Source organism: Loxodonta africana, chromosome 7 (assembly GCF_030014295.1).
Source record: "Loxodonta africana isolate mLoxAfr1 chromosome 7, mLoxAfr1.hap2, whole genome shotgun sequence".
Classification (NCBI taxonomy): Eukaryota; Metazoa; Chordata; class Mammalia; order Proboscidea; family Elephantidae; genus Loxodonta; species Loxodonta africana.
The window spans coordinates 1,756,818-1,767,928 of NC_087348.1; the positions used below are offsets into that span (position 1 = coordinate 1,756,818).

The 11,111-nt window shown below is 42.6% G+C and overlaps 1 protein-coding gene across 1 annotated transcript; it reads right to left on the reverse strand.

Moving 5' to 3' along the window:
* Positions 1-888: 888 nt before the first annotated feature.
* On the reverse strand, positions 889-2,025 carry LOC100659587 (keratin-associated protein 5-6-like). The gene is made up of 2 exons (XM_023541578.2): positions 1,296-2,025; positions 889-1,028 (listed from the first exon to the last, which is right to left on the reverse strand). Exons 1-2 carry the CDS (start codon positions 1,525-1,527, stop codon positions 889-891), a joined length of 372 nt encoding a protein of 123 aa, XP_023397346.1. The 5' UTR covers positions 1,528-2,025.
* Between the last annotated feature and the right edge of the window lie 9,086 nt (positions 2,026-11,111).

An 11,111-nucleotide genomic window follows, 5' to 3' on the forward strand; every position in this document is an offset into this window, starting at 1 on the left:
TTGTTCTCACTGCTTAGGGTCCACCCTGTGGATGTCACAATTGCCAAGGTTTTAGGTAAAGCTCCCAAATTATTCCTCTTACAAATAGTGATGTGATAAACAGACTTCTCCACAATTTTGGGGGGTCAATATCCAAGATTCATTCCTCAGGAGAATTTCTGAGAAGGTGTGTATGTTGTAAGAGGCTATATAAGTTAACATTTATCAATATTGTGAAACTTCAGCTTCCAAGAGGGATTGGAAGTTTTTCCATCTACAACAGGTAGTAAGAAAAAAATAACAGGGAGAACAAGGCTTGTGGTTGGAGAATGTGTTTATTTAGAGGTTTTCCAGGGTCTGGAGTAGACCCTGGGGACAGAGGCAGAGTGAGCAGGTGTTAGGGAGGAAGACTTGGGGAAAAGGAAGAACGGTTTGGGGGATCTGGATAGCCCCAGGGGTCAGAGGTGTCGGCCACCTCCTGGGCATCTGTAGGCCTGACACCAGTTGCAGCTCAGGCAATACAGGTGCTATGGTTGAAGGAGGAGAGAGGAGGGAGGTGTCAGAGACGGAGTATGGCGGGTTTTTGGTGGTAACGGGGCTATCTTAGTGCATAGAGTTCACTGGGGAAGGTATGAGTGTCTTCAGGCTCAGACTCCTGATGAGGCTGCAGATGAGAATCTTCTGGAAAGTGATTGTGTACATGATTCCAAGGCAGGTCAAAGCACATGAGGTGACCCCTTAGTCTCTATCAGGGTCTGGAGAGCTGTGACTCTGAGTCCCAAGTATCAGGAGATACCTTTTCCGGGGAAGATCAACAATGATCTGTGCTTCAGGGATCTGGGGTGAGCCACTGGTCGTGACCGAGGGGACCCACAAGGGCTGGAGCCAGTGGTATCTGTGGCCAGAGTTTTAGATTTTGCGCTGGCAACAAATGGGGACACAACAGCTGGACTGGTAGCAGCTGGGCATGTAGCAGCTGGACTGGCAGCAGGATTGCCCATAGCCTGGAGAGCAACAGCAAGGTTTGCAACAGCTGGACTGGCAGCAGCTGGGCTTACAGCAGCTGGACTGGCAGCAGGACTGTCCACAGTCTGAAGAGCAGCAGTTGGGTTTGCAGCAGCTGGACTGACAGCAACTATAAGAACCACAGCCCCCCTTGCAGCCCCCACAGGAGCCACAGCCCCCCTTGCAGACCCCACAGGTGCCACAGCCCCCCTTGCTGCCCCCACAGGAGCCACAGCCCCCCTTGCTGCCCCCACAGGTGCCACAGCCCCCCTTGCAGACCCCACAGGTGCCACAGCCCCCCTTGCAGCCCCCACAGGAACCACAGCCCCCCTTGCAGCCCCCACAGGAGCCATAGCCCCCCTTACAGCCCCCACAGGAGCCACAGCCCCCCTTGCTGCCCCCACATGAGCCACAGCTGGTGCAGGGACAGGCTGGCACACAGCAGCACACGGGCTTGCAGCAGCACAAGGGCACATGGTAGCTGGAGCCCCCACAACTGGAGCTGCAGCCCCCATAGCCTCTGGAACAGCCACAGCAGGCCATGATTCTGGTAGGCTGAGGATGGGTTTGGTTAGAGGAGCAGGTAGAGAGGAAGGTTCAGGTGTGGAGCCTCCTGTGCCAGGAGCCTTTATATCCCTGCCCAGGGATCTGGGTTGTTCCATATTGACTTCCTTCTTCCTGCTTAAGCCATTTTTCCTGAGTCATCTTGTGTGTGTGTGTGTGGTGTGTGGTGTGTTCTCCTGCTCCACAGCCTCCCATTAGCTCTAACATCCTCTTTCTCAGGTGTCTAAATTTGGCCTCTTCCCAAATATTTGGTTCATATTAATGGGATTGTATCCTTTCACCATACCTATTCAATCTTCATGCTGAGCAAATAATCCAAGAATCTGGACTATATGAAGAAGAATGCGGCATCAGGATTGAAGGAAGACTCATTAACAGCCTAACTGTTATGCAGATGACACAACCTTGCTTGCTGAAAGCAAAGAGGACTTGAAGCACTTACTGATGAAGATCAAAGGCGACAGCCTTCAGTATGGATTACACCTCAACATAAAGAAAACAAAACTCACAACTGGACCAATAAGCAACATCTTGATAAATGGGGAATAGATTGAAGTTGTCAAGGATTTCATTTTCCTTGGATCCATAATCAACACCTATGGAAGCAATAGTCAAGAAATCAAAAGACACATTGCATTGGACAAATCTGCTGCAAAAGACCTCTTTAAAGTGTTGAAAAGCAAAGATGTCACCTTGAAGGTTAAGACGTGCCTGGCCCAAGCCATGGTGTTTCTTTTTTTTTTTTCCAATCGCATCATATACATTCGAAATCCGGACAATGAATAAGGAAGATCAAAGAATTGACACATTTGAACTGTGGTGTTGGCGAAGAATGTTGAATATACCATGGACTGCCAAAAGAATGCACAAATCTGTCTTGGAAGAAGCACAACCAGAATGCTCCTTAGAAGCAAGAATGGTGAGACTAAGTCTCACATACATTGAACAGTTGTCAGGAGGGATCAGTCCCCGTAAAAGGACATCATGCTTGGGAAAGTAGAGGACCAGTGAAAAAGAGGAAGACTCTCAACAAGATGGATTGACACAGTGGCTGCAACAATGGGCTCAAGCATAACGATTGTGAGGATGGCGCAAGATGGGGCAGTGTTTTGTTCTGTGGCACATAGGGTCACTATGAGTTGGAACCAAAGAGATGGCATCTAACAATAACAACCTAACAACATGTCACGGATTACGTTATGTCCCCCCCAAAATGTGGGTGTCAATTTGGCTGGGCCATGATTCCCGGTATTGTGTGATTTTTCTACATGTTGTAAATCCTGCCTCTACGATGCCAACGAAAGAGGTTGGGTGGCAGTTGTGTTAGTGAGGCAGGACTCAATCTACAAGATTGGGTTGTGTCTTGAGGCAATCTCTTGATATATAAAAGACAGAAGAGAGCAGAGAGACGGGAACCTCATACTACCAGGAAAGCAGTGCTGAAGCAGGGTGCATCCGTTCAACCCAGCGTCCCTGCACAGAGAAGCTCCTAGTCCGGGGAAGATTGATGAGAAGGTTGACAGAGACATGCAGCCTTCCCCTGGAGCCGATGCTCAGGATTTGGACTTCCAGCCTACTTTACTTTGTTAGAGCCATCTGCTTGTGGTATTTCTGATACAGCAGCACTAGATAACTAACACACAAGATCCAAGCTTTTCTTGGATTTTCTAGGGGTGTTGCGACACTTGTCAGTTCTTAGCTGTGTGTTATTCCCTCTTCCTCACTTCAAACAAAGCTCAGGCCCTCCCTTACATTCAAGTTCCTTTGGCCCAGGTGCCCATTCTCCCCAGGAGGGTCAAATAGCGGGAAGCCTGATGTAAAAGGGGAGGTGACGGGGCGGATTATCCAATAGGCAAGGTAAGCACGGTGCTTACCTTGCTTACCAAATCATCTGTAGTGAACAATTTCACAGTTTTTCACCACATCAAAGATTCTGCTTCTAGGTATGGCTGGCATCTATCTCTGTCCCAGCCTCACAGCACCTTCCTAGAGAATCAAAGCCTCTTTTCAAATTTACAATCCCTGATTAGGGACGGACTATCCAGTAATCACGGTAAGCACGAGTGTACTTGTGGTAATTTACTAATCTGTGGTGACCAAAGTCAAGCCTGTACTTACCTTGTTTACTGGGTAATTTGCCCTTAGAGGCGATCTGTGTTCACTCCTAATGCCCAGAATCCCCACCTTTACAGGTTATCTAATCTTCTAGTCTTAATTTCAAAATAATCTTTCAGGGTCACTTTACTATTAATTTGTTACTTAAACTAATTTTTATTTCTTATCAACCTAATAAACAAGTAATTTTAAAAGGCAAATAGTACCAGAAATCAAATAATAAAAATCAGCTGTTTCAACCCCTGTCCTTTAGTACCTTCTAGCCTCTTTCTGTAGAGGGAGCCACTTCAGCATTGTAGCATTTTCTTCTGGTGTTTACCTTCATATTTTAAAGCAGTATATCATCATGTCAATTGAAGAGGAATGGCATTGTGTTCATTGTCATAAAGAACATTTCAAGATCTATCCTGAAGTACGATACTGTCAGTGACAAGATAATACCCATGTGTCTACAAGGAAGACGAGCTAATAAGACTATTATTCAAATTTACACACCAACCACTGAGGCCAATGATGAAGAAATTGAAGATTTTTACCAATTTCTGCAGTCTGGAATTGATCAAACACACAATCAAGATATGTTGATAATTACTGGCAATTAGAATTTGAAAGTTGGAAACAAAGAAGGATTGGTAGTTGGAAAATATGGCCTTGGTGATAGAAACAATGCTGGAGATCTCATGATAGATTTCTGCAAGATCAGTGAGGTCCTCATTGCAAATGCCTTTTTTTCAACAACATAAACGACAACCATACACATGGACTTTGCCGGATAGAATGCACAGGAATCAAATTGACTTCATCTGTGGAAACAGACAATGGAAAAGCTCAACATCATCAGTCAGAACAAGGCCAGGAGTCAACTGCAGGACAGACCATCAATTGCTCATGCAAGTTCAGGATGAAACTGAAGAAAATTAGAACAAATCCAAGAGAAACCAAAGCACGACTTTGAGTATATCCTACCTGAATTTAGAGACCATCTAAAGAATAGAATCGACACATTGAACACGAATGACTGAAGATCAGATGAGTTGTGGAATGACATCAAGGACATCATATATGAAGAAAGCAAGGGTCATTAAAAAGAGAGGAAAGAAAGAAAAGACCAAGATGGATGTCAGAAGAGACTCTGAAACTTGCTCTTGAACATGAAGTAGCTAAAGCGAACTGAAGAAATGTTGAAGTAAAAGAATGAAACAAAGGATTTCAAAGGGCCGCTCAAGAAGACAAAGTATTATAATGACATGTGCAAAGACCTGGAGATAGAAAACCAAAAGGGAAGAACACGCTCGGCATTTCTTGAGCTGAAAGAACTGAAGAAAAAATTCAAGCCTCATAGTTGCGATATTGAAGGATTTTACTGGGAAAATATTAAATGAAGCAAGAAGCATCAAAAGATGATGGAAGGAATACACAAAAGAATCGGCTGACGTTCACCCATTTCAAGAGGTAGTATAGGAGAGGAACCGATGGTACTGAAGGAAGAGGTCCGAGCTGCACTGAACTCATTGGCAAAAAACAAGGTTCCAGGAATTGACGGAATACCAATTGAGATGTTTCAAGAAATGGATGCAGCCCTGGAAGTGTTCACTTTTCTATGCCAAGAAGTTTGGAAAACAGCTACGTGGTCAACCAACTGGAATTGATCCATATTTGTGCCCATTCCAAAAAAAAGGTGATCCAACAGAATGCAGAAATTAGTGAACAATATCATTAATACCACATGCAAGTAAAATTTTGTTGAAGGTCATCCAAAATCGACTTCAACAGTGCATTGACAGCAAAATGCCAGATGTTCAAGCCAGATACAGAAGAGGATGTGGAACCAGGGACATAACTGCTAGTGTCAGATGGGTCCTGGCTGAAAGTAGAGAATACCAGAAAGATGTTTACATGTGTTTTATTGACTCCGCAAAGGAGTTCGACTATGTGGTTCATAACAAATTATGGATAACACTGTGAAGAACTGGAATTCTAGAACACTTAACTGTGCTCATGTGGAACCTGTACATAGACCAAGAGGCAGTCGTTCAAACAGAACATGGGGATGCTACATGGTTTAAAGTCAGGAAAGGTATGCATCAGGATTGTATCCTTTCATCATACTTATTTAATCCACCGGGTTGCTATTAGTTGGAATGGACTTGAAGGCAACAGTTTTTTTTTTTTTTTTTAATTCAATCTGTATGCTGAGCAAGTAATCTGAGAAGCTGAGCTATATGAAGGATTGGAGGAAGACTTATTAACAACCTATGTTATGCAGGTGACACAGCCTTGCTTGCGGAAAGTGAAGAGGACTTGCAGCACTTACTGATGAAAATCAAAGACCACAACCTTCAGTATGGATTACACTTCAACATAAAGAAAACAGAAATCCTCACAACTGGACCAATAAACAACATCATGATAAACAGAAAAAATATTGAAGATGTCAAGTATTTTATTTTACTTGGGTCCACAATAAATGCCCATGGAAGCAGCAGTCAAGAAATCAAACGACACATTGCGTTGGGCAAATCTGCTACAAAAGACCTCTTTAAAGTGTTTAAAAAAAAAAAGCAAAGATGTCACTTTGAGGACTAAGGTGTACCTGACTCGAGCCATGGTATTTTCAATCACATCATGTGCATGTGAAAGCTGGACAATGCATAAGGAAGACCCAAGAAGAACTGATGCCTTTGAATCATGGTGTTGATGAAGAATATTGAATATACCATGGACTACCAAAAGAGTGAACAAATCTGTCTTGGAAAAAGTGCGGCCAGAATGCTCCTTAGAAGCAAGGATGGTGAGACTACATCTTGCCTACTTTGGACATGTTATCAGGAGGGACCAATCCCTGGAGAAGGACATCATGCTTGGTAGAGGGTCAACAAAAAGAGGAAGACCCTCAAAGAGATAGACTGACACAGTGGCTGCAATGACAGACAGTGTTTCATTCTGTTGTACAATAGGGTCGCTAAGAGTTGGAACAGGCTCGACTGTACTTAACAAAAACAACAATGTAGGCCCAACAAGGAGCCCAGGTGGTGCAACAATTAAGTGCTTGGCTGTTATCTTTGTCATCTAGTGCTGCTGTAACAGAAATACCACAAGTGGATGGTTTTATCCAAAAAATTCTTTCTCTCACTGCGTAGTAGGCTAGAGGTCCAAATTCAGGGCATCAGCTCCAGGGGCAAGCTTTCTCTCTGTGTTAGCTCTAGCAGAAGGTCCTTCTCATCAGTCTTCTCCTGGACTAGGAGCTTCTGTGAGCAGGAACCCTGGGTCCAAAGATATGCTGTGCTCCCGGCACTGTTTTCTTGGTGGTGTAAATTCTCCACCCTCTGCTTGATTCCCTCTCCTTTTATCTCTTGTAAGATAAAAGGTGGTGTAGCCAGGGAAACTTCCCTTACATTGGATCAGAGATACGACCTGAGCTAGGGTATTATATCACACCCTAATCCTCCTTAATATAATCTAAACTTGCCTCATTAATCACAGGCAGAAACTAGAGTTTACAACACATAGGAAAATTATATCAGATGACAAAATGGTGGACAATCACACAATGCTGGAATTATGGCCTAGCCAAATTAATACGTATATTTTTTGGGGACACAAATCAGTCCATGACAGCTGTTAAGATTGGCGGTTTGAGTCCCCCAGCAGCTTCTTGGGAGGAGGGCCTGTCATTTTACTCCCATAAAGATTACAGTCAAGAAAACCCAATGGGAAAGTTCTACTCTGAAACACAGGGTTACTATGAGTTTAAATCGACTCTACAGTACCCAACAACATAGGCCCAACAATACAATTTTATAGATATTGTTTTATGCAGTAGATTTTTAAATCACTTATTTTACTAGAATAAAGAAAAAGAAACACATAATTATACTGTCCTTTGTCATTACCTCTATAACCACTTTGGCCAGAGCTCTTTGTTTTGTGTGTGTGTGTGTGTGTGTTTGGATTTAAATTACTTTCTGGTGGTGATTAAGAGCTTGGCTGCTAACCAAAAAGTTGGCTGTTTGAGTCCACCAGCCACCCCTTGGAAACCCTATGGGGCAGTCCTATTCTGTCCTTTAGGGTCACTAGGAGTCAGAATCGACCTGACAGCAACAAGTATCACTTACTTTCAGCCTGAAAAACTTCTTTCAGTATTTCTTGTAAGGCAGCTCTGCTAACAGTGAATTCTCTCAGTTTTGCCTTCTTTGTTGATATTCTCTATTTGATGAGTCATTGGTGTTATATTTTCCTTTAATTCCTTCAACATGTTTTCCTTCAGTTCTTTGAACATATTTGTAATAACTACTTTGAAATCTTTATTTTCTAAGTCCAAATTTTGGACTCCCTCTAAGGCAGTTTCCATTGTCTTATTCCGCACCCTCCCCCACCCTGGTACATGAGTCACATTTTTCTGTGTTTTTTTTTTTTTTGCATGTCTCATTAAAAAAAAACAAAAACAAACCTAATATTTTAGGTGATATATTGTGGCCTGGATTCTGATTATTTGCTGTCAGAAATTGTTGTTGTTTGTCTGTTTCCTTAGTGACTTATCTGGACCAATTTCATAAAGTCTTTTCCTGACAGTTTGAAGCCTCTGATGTCACTGTTGAGATTTCTTTCCTTGTTTTTCTCTTTTGCCTGGTTTCCTAGGGGTTGCCTCTGTGTTTATGTAAACCACTTAATGATCAAATGTTGCACTTAAGCTATCCTAGCCCATTACATTTTCATCTTTTGCCGCTAGATGTGTGTGTGGTTTGGAGAGTGTTTTCACAGCTCAGGAAGTTTACAGTTTTGTTCCACACTCAGTAGAGATGAATAGCTCAGAGGTTCTCCCCAGTCACTGCTCAGGGGACACAGTCTAGAGTATATGCACAGACTTACAGGCCCCCAGGGATGAGTCAGGTTTTATTTTTAAGCCCAGCTCTCTAGGAATTGGCCTTGGATCACAGTAGCTCTGTTGGAAGTCCCTAAGGGTAACTCCACGTTTGGTGATTCTCTAGAAGGACTCAGCATATAGTTGTACTCATGGCTAATATTTATTACAGAGAAAGAATGCAAAGCAAAATCAGCAAAGGGAAAAGGTGCATGGAGTGAAGTCCAGAGGAAACCAGGCACAAGCTTCCAAGAGTCCTCTCACACAGGGCACATTTTTTTTTTCTCTTTATCGATGAATTGTGACAACATATGTGAAATGTTTACTACAAGAAAGGCTCGAGACTCATGTTTTAGATTTTTATTGGGAGCTGGTCACATAGGCACCCTTTGCCTAGCACATACCAAAACTTCCATAACTCAGAAACAAAACAATTGTTCAGCAGTCAGTTTACAGGCAGTATGTACAGTTCACAGTTTAGGCACAGTGAGCCACTCTTATCAATCAGAGAAACTTTGGCATGTGTTGTCCTTCTTTCTTACTTGGGTAGAGTTTGTGTGAGATTAGTTTTCTTTATTCCTTAAATTCTTAGTGGGGTTTGCAACTGAAGTAATTTTAAATATTCCATTACTTAAAATGTTCCAACATACATTATGTCAACTTTAGTAAATGGTGTTTTTCTAAGAATATTTCTTAGTTACATGAACTTTAAAACTTATTGTCATACTATTGTTCAAATATCCTCTTGCGGTCTTTTAAAAATACGTATTCAGTCTGTTGTGATAGTCCTTCTTTCCTTTCTCCATTGGTAATTTGTGCCTCCTCCCTTTTTTCTTCATTTATCTTGGCAGAGATTCATCAATTTTAGTAGTGTTTTCAAAGAAATAACTTTTGGCTTTGTTGATCATCTCTAGTCTACCCTTTTTATCTCATGAATTATATATATCTATATTAATTTCTCTTTTCCTTAGATTTACTTTGACTCTTTTTTTTCTAAGTGCATAGGGTATGGATTCTACGTCAATAATATTTTTCTTTCAAATATATGCATTTTAGGGCCATAAATTTTACCTTAAACACTGTTCTCATTCCATTACCTCCCATAAATTTTTATATGTCACATTTGCATAATAACTAAGTTCAAATATATATTCTTTGAAATATATATTCAATGTGGGCTCCTCCTTCCCAAAGACTGCATCTCCCAGAAATTTCTCTCTCTCATACTTGTCCACAGTGGGCCTCCAGCAATTTGTCAAAATCACCATTTGAGTGATTTAAGCAGGTTTGGGCTGTGACTCTCTGAATTTGCCTGTCTCTCCAGATATTAGGGTGGCAGTTTACTCTGAAAACTCAGTTGTCTGATGGCTCCAAGCAAAATCACTTACTTTCCATTTGTTCAGCTTTGTCTTTGTTGTCAGGATGGAAGTGATGACTCCCAAACTCTTTACATGTCAGAGATGAAACCAGAAGTCCCAAATGCTCTGCTGAATTTTTACACTTGTGTAATCAACACCCATTTCAGAGTAAAGAATACTCATAGTGCCCGACATCTGCATATTTTTAGCAATGCTGCCTATCAATCTCTCAGGTTGCGATCAGATACTATATAATATTTTGTGTCCTGGGTTTTTTCCATAGCACAATAACAAAACCACGTTTCTTGGTTATAAAGAACACATTGGCATTTGTACTGGCCACCTAGAGTCCCATCCATGGGTGTATCCTTCTTTGCATAAACTAGTATCAGTCACTGAACTTTTAGGTAGTTCTTAATTTCTTCCTTTTATAAATAATGTGTTGATTAACCTTGTCCACAATCTTTATGAACACCCAGAGTTCTTTCCTTTGGACAAATACTGAGAAGGCCAAGTGCTGATTTAAAGGTCTACACGTACTCAGTTCTGGCAAATATTGCTAACACATACGGGTTTCCATCACCACTAATGGTGAACAAGTTTTTAGAATGTTTCTTGTGAGGAAGTTGGTAAGAAAAAAATCACAATGAGAACAAGGCTTGTCATTGGAGAATTTATTTATTCATAGGCTTCCAAGGATCTGGAGTAGCTCTTAATGGACCAAACACCAGAGTGAGCTGGTGTTAGGGGAGATACGCAGGGAAAGAGGGGGCTGGAGTGCCTGAGCAGCTCCCCGGGTCCAGTGGATGTCAGTGGCAACCTTGAGGTTATATGGGAATGAGGGTTAGAAGGGAGAGGTGACAGAGGAGGAATGGTGAGATGGACGAGAACTGGTGGTGGGGTTAGTAGCATGGTCTCAGTCGTGTTCCATGGGGAGGGGAGGGTTTTCTGGGAACCAACCTCCCTAGGAGGCTGCTGATGGGCAAGGCTTACCAGGCAGGGAGGAATGCTCTCCTGAAAGGTGAATGGGGTGGTAGGCCCCTGGATGGGTCAAAGGGCCCCTTCCTCCATCAGAAACTGGAGAGCAGGATTCCTGGTCCTGAAGACACAGCCTGCCTTGTTCCTGAGGAGGATGGACACGGAACTGTGCACTGCAGATGCAGATGTGTCACTGGTTGCCACCAGGGATCAGGATCTGCCGGACCCACGTGAGGTTGGTGGCCAGAGCC

Excerpts from the sequence above, each read along its gene's own strand:
- LOC100659587 (XM_023541578.2), bottom strand. The coding sequence starts at position 1,527 with ATGGCCTGCTGTGGCTGTTCCAGAGGCTATGGGGGCTGCAGCTCCAGT. Across the intron at positions 1,029-1,295 it reads GGGGGGCTGTGGTTCCTGTG|GCTGCTGCCAGTCCAGCTGT; the intron begins GGGGCTGCAAGG and ends GCTGTAAGCCCA.